The following is a 15,398-nucleotide window of genomic DNA, read 5'->3' on the forward strand; positions in this document are numbered from 1 at the left end:
CATATTATGTTCACTAAAATCACTTACAATATGACTTCATGTGATGCATTTTCTTCTTGGAACTCAAACACAGCATTAGAATAAATACTGAAGCTCTCCCATTCAGTTTTACCAGAAACAGTACAAGCTCCTAGCAGGGTTTTAGGTGCATTCATTGTTGAGGTTTTTCTGCCATTCCCTTCGCTGACAGCTTTGTCTGAAGGGTTATCAGAGTGAACAAATCAACGCACAGAGTGTCTGGAGATAATAATGAATAATGAGTAATGTACTTGGTGCTCAGCAGCAGCAAGCAGGTGAGAGAAAAGCAACAGGATTCTGCTTGTACAGCTGTCACCAGGATTAGGGCACGGTTGGGTTATAGCAGCATTTTTTTTCCCTTAAAATATACAGACAACAATAAAAACTAGGATTAAGCTTTCTAACTGATGAGTGCTATCAACCCCAGCCGTTACTGTCCTTAAAACAGAGGAGGAGGCAATGCATTGTTTTCTTCTTAAATCGGTGGTGTCATTGTCTTCATGGCGGCCTAGGTAATGATACGTGATTGCTGTTCTGTTATGAGTACACACAGCAGTGACCTTGAAGCATTGCTCTGCCCTGAACAGTTGCTTTAAAACAGGAATTATATGGCAGAACTTGCTTAAAATCTATCTTGGGGACTGGAGAGGTGGCTTGGTGGTTAATGTGTTTGCCTATAAAGCCACAGGACTCAGGTTTGATTCTCCAGGACCCATGTAAGCCAGATGCACAAGGTGGCACATGCATCTGGAGTTTGTTTGCAGTGGCTGGAGGCCCTAGCGTGCCCATTCTCTCTCTATCTGTCTCTCTCCCTCTTTCTCTCAAATAAATAAATAAATAAAACATTTTTAAAAAATCTGTCTTGTATAAGTATATGAATATGGATACTGTAGACATGCATTAAATGTGGATGATAGGGACATGTACTAATAAGCAAGGGATATTATTTGAAATATTTTGTATTTTAATCATACTTATTCATATATACATATATTCATGTGTACATTCATATATAATATACATATGTATTATATACATAAACCTATTCATTCCCTCAAAGTTAAATGAGATGTATAATACTATTTCTTTTGCACATTATTTAGATACATAAAATTAATGCCATCTGAAATGTGAACAACTTCATTGCAGTAGGAATATTCCCCGAGTCCATGGAGGATTGGTTCCTAGAAACAGTACAGATAACAGATTCCGAACTTGCCTGAGTCTCTTACATAAAGTGTCATGGCATTTGCACATGAGCTGCACATTCTCCCGTCTGTGCATTAGTTGTAATGTCTAATACCAGGTAGATGATATGCAAGTACTGGCTGTGCTCTTTTATTTATGAAATGATGACAAGACAAGGGTCTGTACATGTTCAGGGCCGATGCATTTAAGAACCACTTCTAATCCATTGTTGGTTGAACTATGGATACTAAACCCACAGATGGTATATTTAGATAAATAACATGACTTAGCAGAAAAAGCCTAAATGAGAAAGGGATAGAACCCAGAATTGCCATCTTTGTGTCCCAAAGCATAGGTTGAATTATCAAGTTTCACTGATATCATAGATTGTACTCATTAGTAATTATGTTTAATGGGTTTACATTTATTGTAATAACTTATGCGTTTGTCCCTATACTGTCCTATTTTTTACATCTTCTTTTGTTCTTTATTGACTACATGAGTAAGTTTTGCTTTCATGTTTAGTGATTAAGAATGTAGCCATCATTTTATTATTTCTCCTACAAAGATGGTCACATTTTTCACAATCTCCTAAGCCTTTTTTGGGAACTCAAAAATGATTCAACATTTATTGTTTATCTTTGCAGGTATAATATGCTAGCCATATTCTAGATGATTATGACTCATTATTTTTTCATATCCATGTATTCTACATATTTAAAAGGATTCATATTATTAAATTATTGAACTACCTTATTTGCGCAGTGAATTATTTTTCTGTCGCTCTCTCTTTCTCATGCATGCACACAAATAAATAAAATATTTTTTAAAACTTCAGACTGGGGAGATGGCTCAGCAGCTAAAGGTCCTTCCTTGAAAAGCCTGCCAGCCTAGATTCAGTTTCTCAGTACCCATGTAAAGCCAATTTACAAAATAGCACGTACATCCGGAGTTTGTTCATTTGCAGTGGCAGGGGACCCTCAAGTTCATCTTCTTCACCACCCCCCCCCCACACACACAGAAATAGAAGTACCTTTAAAATTAAAAAGAACGTTTGTTGTCTGCAGTTAGATGGGGCTATGTCTTTCCCTTGGCTCACTCGGCCGTTTGAAGCAGTTGGATGGAGGATGTGAGAGCAGGATGATACATGCTTCATTTCACTTTCTAGTCCAGCAGCCATTTATATGAAATAGCTCTGCTATTCTAAGATGGAATTCCCTGTGTCCTCCACATAGAGAAATCTGTAATTTATTGTTTTCAAGAGCTCTTCTTCTCTCTATCCTTTCTCTCTGCATTTTGTCCTGCCTGACTTCCCCACAATGAGGTAACAGTTACCAGCTGTAGCCACCCCTACTTCATGTCTGTTACTTTCTGAAGTCATTTTTTTTTCTAACTCAGGAAAGACCACTCAGTCTATATCTTACTTTAAATATTACACTTTTTTATTTACTTATGAGAAAGAGAGAATGGGCACACCAGGGACTCTAGCCACTGCAAACAAACTCCAGATGCATGTGCTTATGTGGGATCTGGGGATTTGAACCTAGGTCCTTAGGCCTCAAAAGTAAGCACCTTAACCAGTAAGCCATCTCTCCAATTTTTCATCTGCATCTTAATAGATAAAACATTGTTATTCCTTCCACAAATAACTTCCAGAGCCAGAAATGGTGGCACATGCATGTAATCCCAGAACTTGAGAGGCTAAGGCAGAAGGAAGGTATTTGAGGACAGTTATTTTGAGTTCAAGGATGACCTGTGCTAACTAACAAAAATCTGTTCAGAACCAAAAAATATTAGTGAGTATTAAAGGATATATCTGAACAGTATAGAAACCAGTATGCCTCTTTCTAGTTTGGTCAGCCTTTGGTTTCTAAGGTGTAGTTTTCAGACTGAAAGGGAAATTTAAGAGTGTCTTTCTTCTTTGTTTGAATTAGTAGGGCCTGTTTTATCTGATAACGTAAAAGGATACATACCATTGGTTTTTGAAAATAATTCATTGGGTTCTAAGCATTAAAGCAATAAGATTTTAAAAGTATAATAAAACAACGAGGAGCTCAGGGCACTTACAATCAGGATGAATGGATTAAATATGTGTAAGTAAGCGAGCACTTCCAAACAACTGATATTGAGTCCTACAAATCATGAGCTGATATTGAGACTATAAATCATAAATGTTGCAAGGCTAAAGCAGAGGAAGGAATTTTTTAACATGTTTAGGGAAAATGAAGAGAAGACTGGGCGTGGTGGTGCACACCTTTAATCCCAGCACTCAGGAGGCATAGATAGGAGGATTGCTGTGAGTTTGAGGCCAGCCTGAAACTACACAGTGAGTTCCAGGCCAACTTGGGTAGAGAGAGAGACCCTACCTCTAAATAAGAAAAATAAAATAAAATAATAGAGAAGAGCTTTCCCAATTTCTGTGAGTTGAATTTATGTGGTGTGTTCAGTAGCTCTGAGCATCAGATCTGGCTAGAAGCAGAAGGTAATAGGCAATATGAGAGTTAACAGTAAGATCTGGATTCTAAAGAGACTCCTAGGATTCAGTATAGTTTTGAAGTCAAAGAGAATGCAATGTGGGGTTTTAGGAAAAGTAAAGTGGTAATTATGTGTAACATAGATTGGGATTGAAATAGCTTCAAGACAGAAATGAGTAGAGTATTACAGAATTGTTGATTGTCATCAGTTTACCCATTCTTCTTTCTACTAACCTTTACTGCATCACACATACTCTATTATACAGAATATATCTTAAACAACAGAGGAAAATAAAAATACTTTCTGCCTTCAAAGTGTCATAGCATGCTCAGGAAAGCAGACACATATGCTCCAGAATTTCTGTAAATTGCAGTATCATCATGAGGACATGTGTGAAGACATGTGAGATCACAGAGGTAGACAGTAATTATTTACTACTAAAAGATCAGACTAAAAGCTTCTCTTAAGTAACCTATGAAGTAGAAATTGAAATGAGCAAGAACTGACTAGAAAATGAGCAGCGGGCACCCTAAGAAGATGTGGGTTGAGCGTAGTGGCAGCAGGGCTGTCTGAGACAGAAAGAGCGTGTCACCCCGGCGATGTGATTGTGCTTGGCTGCAGGGCAGGGCGTGCTTCTCAAAGGTGGCCCCTACCTGTAGCACCAGAATGGCCCGGGCCCTGCTAGGGTTGCCAGAACTCCATGTTTAAAAACTGGAGTGGGGCTCAGCACCCTGACCTTAGCAGCCCTCTACATGGTCCTCATGCCAGAAGTTGAGTACCATGAGAACTCAGAATGGTTGTGGCTGAGGCTGTGGGTTCCTAGTAGATCCACTGAGGCCTTTTCACTGCGCTGCAGCCCCGCCTCCGCTGCACAGTTCTGCTTTCCTACCCTGCCTCAGGCTGATGCCGAGGATCCGCTCCATTGTCTTCCCCAGGCAAGTCCCTGCAAACTTCAAGGGAACCCATGCAGGCTCTGCAGCAGAGCCAGTAACGCCACACTCCATTTTGTGCTGAAATATCAGCACCTATAGGGCCACCACAGAACTAAACTTCATTTGTTTCTTATTTCTGGTAAGCTCCCACTTGATGTCAATGCCTCTGGTCCAAACACTCACACTTCTTTGAGTCACACACAGCATGCCACCCATATTCTTTAAACGATACGCAATAGATGGCCTCATTCCTCTTCTACGGCACTGTCTGTTTCGACTTGTTTGATGAGGTGCCCTTAGCCTTGTATGTCTTTAGTTAATGCTTTCAATCAGATTACTACATTAATGAAGGGTGCACAATTTAGACCAGTAAATATTCATATTAAATTGACTTAATCATGCTTTGTCAGTGTCTGCATAGTTTCGTGATCTGTTGGATGGATTCACGAGAATTGTGGGCAAAGGATTCTTTAAACTCCCAGATTAAGCAAAACAGCAGAATAAAAATCTGAGATGAAACAAGCTTTTCGAGCTTTTTGTTTTTGAAAAAAATATAGCTCAATGTGACTTCATAAATTTCACATTTCTATCAATATTTTATTTACTGTATTACACTTATCTTTTATGCTAGAATATTTGAACATGAAATGGAAAGTCTATTTAGGATTCATTCTTTGTCCTCCATTTCTGAATGTCTTTTCTACTTAACTGACTTTTCTCCATTCTAGATACCTTAAAAATAAGAGTGTGTAAAGTATGTACTCTCATGTCCTAGTATTAAGTAATTATGTGGACTTCTCAGCCCTTCATGTGACCTATGTATTTACACATACACACACACACATAAATATTTTACTGTAAATAATACAAAATGTTGCGGGCTGGTCTGGAACTGGTGCTCTTCCTGCCTCAGCCTCTGAGGGCTGGGATTACAAGTGATTGCCACCATGTTCAGGATTGTGTCATTGCATATTCTTTGAAGACATGGTTTTTCAAAATATATGAAAGCCCAACTTGGCTCTGTGGCAAAATTTAACTTTTTGAAACCCTTGGGATGTTTCTAAAAGAACATGAACTTTTGGTAGAGTATGTAAAGAATTTTAATGATGCTTAGTCTTCAACTAAAAATTTCCAGGGTTGACCTGATTTCTCTTCATTGTGTTCTGAAAGATTCAACCTATGCCTCATTTACACCTTGTTAAACAATATGAGGAAAAAGCTGTTACTATCTGGCATTCTTACATTAAAAAAGTAGCAGAGTAATTGCTAATAGAGCTTTGTGTAAGTGATCCCCTGATAGAGGAGCTTTTCCTTTTTCTTTCTTCCTTTCTATCTTTCTTTCTTTCTTTTTTTCTTTCTTTCTTTTTTTTTTTTTTTTAGGGTTTTGAGTTGTTTTTCATATGCTCAGCTAATAAATTCAGCACAACTTCCTCAAGCCTTTTCCTCCTGGTTAGCATTTTCCACGTTTTCACTCTGTGATGAACAAGCTCTCCCTGGTTAATTATGTATATATTTAGCTACTGCATGTGTTAGGCTTATTATTGTCATCTAATTAGATGTAACTTGAACTACTTGCTTCTAGAAAAATCATTAAAAATTCTTTCCTAATGACCTGGAGATGACAAAATGTCTGTAAAGTGTGAAGAAGCCGACAAGCACAGGAACATCGCTCTTAAAGCGTGTTAATCCAGATGCCGCAATCAGCTAATTAAACAATATTTTGCTGTCATTAACATTTTCACCAAGGAATTGCAGTTATAATTTCTTTGTCAGCTGTCTCTAGATCACTTTACCTTCAAAACTAAAGTGCCATATAAAAACATTAAATTGGATGGTTTAATTAAAAAGGTTTTTTTTTTTTTTTCTTAAAAAAAATGAAGAAGCATAGCCAGTGTTTCTGAGATCTCATTTACTGGGCTTCACTTCAATTGTTGGAGTAGATTAGTGTCAAAGACTCCTGATATTTTATAGTCATCTCCTGAGATAAATCCTTACATGCATAGTTAGCAGGATATAAGTAATATGTAGTTTGCTCCCTACCATTTCTAGAAAAGGAAAGATTAAAGATTACTAATTACAGTACAGTTACATTTATTAAAATTCAACTGTCACTGAGAGCAAAACAAAAAAACATAAAGAAATACCTAGATGACCAGAACTTAAAAGATATTACTTTGAGAATAGTTCCTTTTGGGGGATTTAGTAAACTGATTTTTTTTTTTTTTTGTCACAAATATGTTGAGTAAAATAAAGGAATAATGCTAATTCATTAAAACTTAGACACTCAAATTCCCAAGGTACCATTTAAGCATTATTTTTCTAGGACATTAAGTGTATGTCAGAAATATGTATTGCCTGTCTATGTTGCAAGAAAGAAGTAGATTTTTTATTAAAAATGAATTTAATACCATTATATATATTTATAAAGTTTATTATATTTATATAAATTTATACAAGGCTATAAAACTCCACTAATTTAAGAAGTACTAGTTTTTCTCATCACTTATTTCCAGATAACCTTTAAGAGATTATAAAAAGTGACTTACAAACAAACAATTCAGGGTAAATGGCCATGGGCTTTGACTTTTGGCATCACTTCTTTTGTGTCTGTGTGTTTTTTAAAATGGTGCTTGCTTTCTTTTGTATTTTTCTAAAATAGTGTAATAACTTTTGCTTTACTCTAAGTGTGTTTGTTACAAAGCTGCTGTTTTCAATATACTATATGTTTCATACCCTTTGCATTTATACAAACATTGAAATATTGAGTTAATGTAAATTGGCTTTATATTTATTTTGACAAACTTATTCTACAAGTTACAAATAGCATCAAAAGTTTTAAAAACAATTGTGAAATATAATTTTGTCTATATTTGGTTTACATGTGTGATCTGGGTTATGGGTATGTATAATTGCCATCAGCACAATTCTAGTAAATGGCATACCTATTAGAAAAACCACTTTTTATTAAATCTGTGACTTTTAAAATAGAAAAGCTCCTCCAGAAAGTGGCAGAGTATTACATTTCCATGGATCTTTTTAGAATCTCAGAAGTAGCCAAGCTTGGTGGCACGCACCTTTAATCCCAGCACTCAGAAGATTACTGTGAGTTCAAGGCCAGCCTGAAACTACAGAGTAAGTTCCAGGTTAGCATGGGCTAGAGAGAGACCCCACTCAAAAAAAAAAAAAAAAAAACCCAGATAGATAGTTCAATGATAGGTAGATAATCTCAGAAGTACTGGGCCTGGGCCGTGTGCTCTAGGTGAATGTTGTGTGAGTGAGGGTGGAGAGGAGTCAGTGCCTCGGACAGCACAGGTCTGAGCCATCTGTAAGGCACTTTCAGTTTTAGAAGTACACAGCTTCTTTTGAACAATAATAGTACCACTTTAGCAGAATATTTTCATGTGCAAAGGCTTAAATAGACTCTAAATTCTTACTCAGTAGTGTTACTCTTCCTGATAGGCTCATAAAACAGTTTGGCTCATCGAGTGATCTTTCTGGCTACAAAACTATTCCTCTAATTTAAAGTACATTCCACCAATCCACTTCCTCTCATCTATATTGCCATGCCTTGGCACAATCCTCATCTCCTAAAGAGGACTTCCTACAGTTTCCTTCTTTCGTGGCTTATGTTTGCTCATCTTTTAAAACTTGGCTCATTTTATTCTGTTTGTATCACACATATACTCATTCCGTCAACAAGAATTTATTGTGCAAATAGTATGCACCAAGACACAAAAATTTTTTTTAGATAAACCAAAACAACTGAGCCCTTACCTCCATGGTAGAGACCAGTAAAGGGACAGACTGTAACCTGTGATACGAGTAGTGAACTTCTGGCTGAGTACTGTGGCATATGGGCAAAGAGAACTCCTAACCTAGCACTGACTCCTCCTGGGAAAAACAAAGTGGAGGCAGCACAGTGTTTTGTCAGTCTGTTTCCTACAGATTCCATCAACCCACACACTCAAAACAGTATGTAGTTTGGATGTACAATGTACTTTATTACAGTGAACAGATAAAATAGCTACCCAGTGAAATGTTTACTAACTGCATTTTTTCAATGCTTATAATACTAGATTTAATTCTTACTCAAATTGTACTTGTTCTTTTTCTACAAGTACATTAACCAACTGATATGAAACTAAGTATCATTTAGTGTTGTTTCTTGATGACAAACATAATAATGCTTGTTTATGTTGTGTTATGGTAAATGTGGTATGCATGAAGACATTCTGGATGGCATCCATATGACTATCAATGAAGTAACTATTTTGTATGACTTAGAATGAAAATTTAAAAACATGATCTAATTGCACTTTTATTTCTTTACAAAGACAACCTAACAAAAGATGTATTTGGACTTACTTCCTCTTTCTTTCTCTCTTTCTTTCTCTCTCTCTTTCTCTCTCTCTCTCTCTTTCTTTCTCTCTTTCTTTCTTCTTTCTTTCTTTCTTTCTTTCTTCCTTTCTTTCTTGCTTTCTCTATTTTTGTATTGTTTTGATATTGTATGGAGGAAAGTATTCACCCTAGAGATACAGACACTTTAAGTACAAGTTTACTCAGCAAAGCTAAGCAAAACATACACTGCAGAGAAAGGTCAAAGCAGGCTATCCCGAGGGAGTATAGCAGCCTGTGGGCTCTGCACTTTGGCTTTTAAAGGACATTTTAATAAATGTTTATGTGGCAGGTGACATATTTATCTGGGCTAGATGACCCTTTTGTCCTCCCAAATCATGGTGGACTGGCTCGCGCTTTGAGGGTAGTTTTTCCCATCATCCTCTTACAAAACCCAAAAGGGAGGATTCAAAGTGAATATTACTGATGCAGCTTGAGTCTTGAAGTCACATACCCTTGGTCAGTGCATGTGAGGGGCAGTGGGGAAACTCTGCCTTAGTTTTTGGTACAACAGGAAGACCCTAATGGTAGCATCCAGGCTGTTTACTCACAAAGGGGCCCTCTGACTTGCAGGGGCCTCTGCTGCCAACATAACAGCCACAGCTGTTCTTGGTTACCCATATCTAACTCCTTGCCAGCCCAGTCTTGGTTTGAGACAGGTTCTTGCTACATAGTTTAGGTTAACCTCAAACAGAAGCTCTTTCTGCCTCAGACTCCCAAGTGGCTGGAATTATAGGAGTGCACCACAGCACTCGGCCAGGGCCCTGTTTCGTTAGTGCTGATGCTCTTCATCTGACCGTGTGCCTTCGCACTGACCTTTAATTAGAGAGCCAGTGCTCGGCCATCATCAAATTTCCACATTGCCACTGTGCCTCACATCCTACTTGAAATATTTGACTCATTCTACGGAAACGAAGCAGACAAATCCAACAGTTCACCAGTTCTCCACTTAAGTGCAACAAAAGAGCGCAAAAAGAAAATTCATTGACTTAAAGAAAGAAAAAGGATCTGTGTGTTTGACCACCGTTTCTGTGCTTTTTCATCTTGACTTCCAGGCACTTCTCTTTTGAAGACTGTGTCCACTGGTATTTTTTTCCCAGTGTCTGGCTAGAACCCAGATCCTTACGTATGCCAGACAAGCACTGTACCACTGACCTTCATTCCTCCCCTCTCTACAGAGTCTTGGCATATGCTTAATACGGCATTTTACTTATTTCTATATCCAGACTCATTATAATAGTATGCCATCCCATAATAGGCCATAGCATGAAATTCACACAGCCTCCTCCAGAGCACAGTCAGCATCTCTGGATGACAGCATGCTGCTTCCCAGGTTGCAGTTTTAACTTTGTCACCATCTGCAGAAGGGATGTGGACACACACTTAGGAAGTCTCGGGGGCCACTCGTTGAAAGGCACCTTATCGCCTCTCTTCACATTCTGGAGATAGGAACTAAGCCTCATAGCCAGAACTACTGGTAATGGAGGCTTGTCCAGGGAGAAAAGAATCAGTTATAAAAGCCATCTAAGCAATGTTTTGTATATTGAAAGCTCATAAATAATATTTCCACTTTTTTAAACTATCAAGGGAAGCCACTTTAAATACACTGCTCACAAAATGCTTTTGCTTAAACAAAGACATTACCTCTTAAAATTTTGTTGTTTACATTTATTTATTTATTTATTTATTTATTTATTTATTTATTTGAGAGCAACAGAGAGACAAAGAGGGAGAGAGAGAGAGAATGGGCACACCAGAGCCTCCAGCCTCTGTATCCGAACTGCAAATGCATGCACCACCTTATGCATCTGGCTTATGTGGGTCCTGGGGAATAAAGCCTTGAACCGGGGTCTTTAGGCTTCACAGGCAAGCACTTAACTGCTGAGCCATCTCTCCAAGCCAAAGATAGTATTTTATAACAGAGTTATTTTTCTTCTGAAACATAACACCTCATCTATTATTAGCACAGAAACTGCTTCTCAGGCATTTAGTGTGTACAAACTTTGATTTCTGTTTTTCTTTACCAGGACGAACATATAATGATCTGAACCAGTACCCTGTGTTTCCATGGGTGTTAACAAACTATGACTCAGAAGAATTGGACCTGACTCTTCCAGGAAACTTCAGGGATCTATCAAAGGTAACTTTTTGTGTGTGAATGTGTATATGTGTCTTTGTGTATGTAAGTTCCTATGTGTGGGGGGCATGTGTATGTGCTGGTGCTCATGCATGTATGCTTACATGTGTGTAGAGGCCAGAGATCAACATCAAAAGTCCTCCTCAGTCGCTCTATACCTTACTCTTTGGGACAGGGTCTCACACTGAATCTGGAGCTCCCTGGTTCAGCCAAGTAGCCCCAGGGACTCTCCGTGTCTTCTTCCCCCATGTTGGGAATATGCTGTCCACCACCATGCATGGTGTCTCACATGGGCACTAGGGACTCAAACGCAGGTTGTCATGCTTTCTCACCAAGCACTTTCCATGCTAAGCCATCTCCGCAGCCCCAAGACAACTTCTGAAAACAGAGAGCTAATCTACAGAGGCTATATCCTCAAGGACTTGTATATTCAATTCATATCTGTGAGAAAGTAAACTGAAAATGGAAAATGGGAGTAAATAATAAGATAAATAAAGAGCAAATTTTGGGTAGGTTAACCTAATTTTTCAAGAGAAAAGTTAAGTGAGGGGCTGAATTAATTGAAATTCAGTGAAAAATTAGAAACTATTTTGTAAGAGCTATTTTGTATCCCAGTTTGATGGCTTATACTGTAAATCCTGCTCCAAGAGACACTGTGTGGGACAGTGTGTATTTGTTTTTGTGTGCGTGTGTGTACGGGGGGGGGGGGGAGAGCGATCTCTTATACATTGATGGCATCACAGCTTAAGCCCCACCCAACAGTTATATGCTGTAGCCATCATAAAGCCTCACTGAGGCCATTCACTTTGAAGTCATCCTTCTTTTCTTTCAGACTGGGTTGTCAAGTTAGTTGTATCCAGAATATTTAGCTATACTCAGAAGGTTAAAGGTACATGTGTATGAACCTCAGTTGGGTGGGTGGCAGGTTTAAGTTAATGGTCAGGCAGGGTCATGTAAGCAGTAAAATCATGCAGTATTTTCATATAGCCAATTGGAAAATTACCACAATATCATATATATATATATATATATATATATATATATATATATATATATATATATATATATTGAGAGAGAGAGAGAAAGAGAATAACACCATTATATATAGAATATGTAAATGTAGAATAATAACCTTATTCTTCCTTGGGTAGTTGTCAAGATCAAATGGCATGTATATTAAAGAACCTGACATATTATCTGTGATATAGAAATATTTAATGTATACATTAAGTATATAAGTATATTTGTTGCACATGGAATATTCTTATGTGCTTGAAGGCTGTCAAGCTATTTTTCCATGTTCTTAGGTGTTACTCACTATCTAGTTTTTTGGTCTTTTGAGATAAGGTCTCACTGTAACCCAGAGTGGCCTTGAACTCACTATGTAAAGATGACCTTGAACTCCTAATCCTCCTTCCTTCAACTTCCACATACATTTGGCTTACTCTGTAGTTCTTTTATGTGAATTTCTTGTCAAATAAGTGCTTAGGCTATTATTAACTTTAACTGTTGTATTCTAAGTGGAGAAAGTGGGATTAGTTAACCAACATCTCAAGTTAAACATCACATTGATAACTGGTGGGAAGTTAAATCCTAGCATGCTTGCAATTTTTTACCAGTACAATTCAACAAAAATCTTTAAATCACTTGCCATGTATAATTAATTATTCAGGATCTGGTAGGCAGAAACGTTGCAATTCATGGGTTTTTACCTCATATTTAAGAGATCAGGCACCTCAAACTTAAATAGTAAATTACATTTTTCAGAGAGACCTATACAAGAGGCAATAAGCAATGGTTATGGCAATAACTTGGGCTTAGTCTGCCTGCATTCAAATCCTAGTTCTATACTCACCAACTGTGGGATGTTAGACACAGTTATCTCAACAGTGTGCCTGGGGCAATAATAGCATTATTGTGATGAGTTGATAGATAGTTAAGTATGGCCAGGCACACCATAATTAGCCAATGCTTTCTATGTATTGATAATGTAATTGTGAGTTATTTGCATAAGTAATTGAAATGTCTTTCAAATAATGATAATAAATAAATTCTATTATATCCACATTGTGATGAGCATGTTGGAGTGATGAGCATTTTTGGTATGTCTTGCCGTAGTTGAGATGCAATCATTGGGCACTAGTGTAAAACTAAATAACTCATCAATACTAGGTTCTCTTAACAAAATCTTGCCTCTGTGTTTTTTGTTTAACATTAGTTGAATATACAAATGTACTTTAAAGTGTGTGTGATTATATATTCATCTACACATGAACTGACAACTGAGTGCATAGATTCTCCAGGGGCATGACACATTGTATTCAGTTAGAGCTCTATGCTGACTGCTGCTGTGACAATTTACGATCCTTTTGACTGAAATCCAACTTGCATATCACAGTGAAAGGAAACTTCCAGACCAATTTTTTTTTCTCCATTCATTCTCTTAGCAGATAGTTCATATGCACTCACTATATGTGCATACATAGGCTTCTTAGGACGAGCCCCCAGAAGTGAGTCATACATCTGATAGCTTCTTAGAGAGAGGTCACTCCTGAACAGCCGTCAGACTCTATCACTGCCACATCCCTAAACCTTTGTCTGTGTTTCATTTTGTGACTGGTTCTCATTAAATTGTTTAGGTGATCTTGAACACAATTGGTAGCCCAGGCCAGACTTAAACTTGGGGTCCTTTTGCCTCACCTCATAAGTAGCTGGAATTACAAGTCTGCACTTATAGACCAGCCGGAAGTCACTGTTTATAGAGTAACCCAAAGATAGATAGGTAGGTAGGCAGATAGATAGATAGATAGATAGATAGATAGATAGATAGATAGATAGATAGATAGATAGATAGATAGATGTGTGTGTGTATGTATGTATGTATAAATATATGTTTTTTTTTAAATTTTCTGAAGCCTATCTGTGTAATGTGTATTTTCTTGCCAAAGCTTTGTCTTTTGTGAGTCACATGCTCTTTCAGTTTTATATAGTGTGAAACAAAAGTAGAGACAACAAGCAGAGCCTTGATAAATTAGACAACATGAACACAAACTATCTTTTTGCAAGCATGGAGTCCTGCATGTTGCAAAAGTTGAATCCATGAAGATAGACAGCTGGCTCCTAGTTCTACTCCAGGGTTTAGCAATTTGTCTCTCACATCCCGTCACACTCACGTGATGAGAGAGTGCTAGCAAATTAAAGGCTCTGGATACATTAATAAATTACCCCAGCATTGTTCCATGCTTCACTGAATTTCTTAATAGGAACTTCTTACAAATGGTGTAGAAACCCAGGACTATCCTGCATAAAAACCATTAATAAACAAGATTTTAATGTATGAAAATATATCTTATTATATGCCTAATGGGAAAAAGGCATTTGAAGAATAATCATGTAACGGAAGGAAATCCCGCGGCCGTGCAGTGTTGCTGCTTTGAGGAGACGCATCCTTGGGAGCGCATGAGCCGAGGTGGAATCAGTGCTGGGGGCTGCTTAGTGGAGTCTCCGTAGCCTTTTAGGAGCTCGAGGAGGAATCAGAGACACTTATTTAAAAGATCTCTAATAAGTTGTTTTTAAACAAAGATTATTTTGAAACAAAGTTCTGATCCAACTAGTAATTCTAGAATCAACAGTGCATAATTCTAGATTCCTTTCAGTCAGCATTTGAAGTCCCAAATAGTTCTATATTTTTACTGCATAAAAATTTAAAAGCTATAAAATATACAGCCATAAAAATCATTTATTTCTTCTTTATATCACATTACACTAGTTCAGTGAATGTCTGTGTTGTATTATTTAGGAAACTTTTGTATTAAAGTTTCAGAGAACTCAGCTCAAATTGGCTTGAATAATAAGTCAGTGATATCTGTTCCTATCTGTTCCGAAAAATTCAGAGAAATGTTTTCAAGTTTGCTCCAATATTTCAGATTATATCATCAAGAATCCTCTGGAGCTAGAGCTGGCTGGCTTGCTCTAGCTAAAATCTACATTGTAGCCAAGTTCACAGCACTCGGTTCTCTTTGAAATATACGTTCTTTGTATTGAATGTTTAGAAAGGTTAACTCTGGAATTATGGAGCCATTTCTACTTTTCTTCTTTTGTATCAGTGTCAAGATTGAGAAAAATACACTTGACAAGTAGTAAGTGAGGCGTGGAACAGCTATGGAATATCCTCACATGTTTCTCTGTCCCACGTCATACATATGTAGCCATGTTTTCTGACATGTTTCATAGGAGTATTGAAAGAATGAAAC

General features: G+C 37.5%; 1 protein-coding gene across 5 annotated transcripts in view; it reads left to right on the forward strand.

The window, feature by feature from the left end:
• Window positions 1–15,398, forward strand: part of Nbea (neurobeachin) — a 563,720-nt gene that overhangs the window by 460,029 nt on the left and 88,293 nt on the right. For all 5 annotated transcript variants that reach the window (XM_004659998.2, XM_045154369.1, XM_045154370.1 and 2 more), the window contains one exon: window positions 11,036–11,148. In XM_004659998.2, the coding sequence (XP_004660055.2) occupies window positions 11,036–11,148 (113 nt within the window). The remainder of the gene's footprint in view (window positions 1–11,035; window positions 11,149–15,398) is intronic.

The sequence above is a fragment of the Jaculus jaculus genome, chromosome 7, assembly GCF_020740685.1.
Source record: "Jaculus jaculus isolate mJacJac1 chromosome 7, mJacJac1.mat.Y.cur, whole genome shotgun sequence".
Lineage (NCBI taxonomy): Eukaryota > Metazoa > Chordata > Mammalia > Rodentia > Dipodidae > Jaculus > Jaculus jaculus.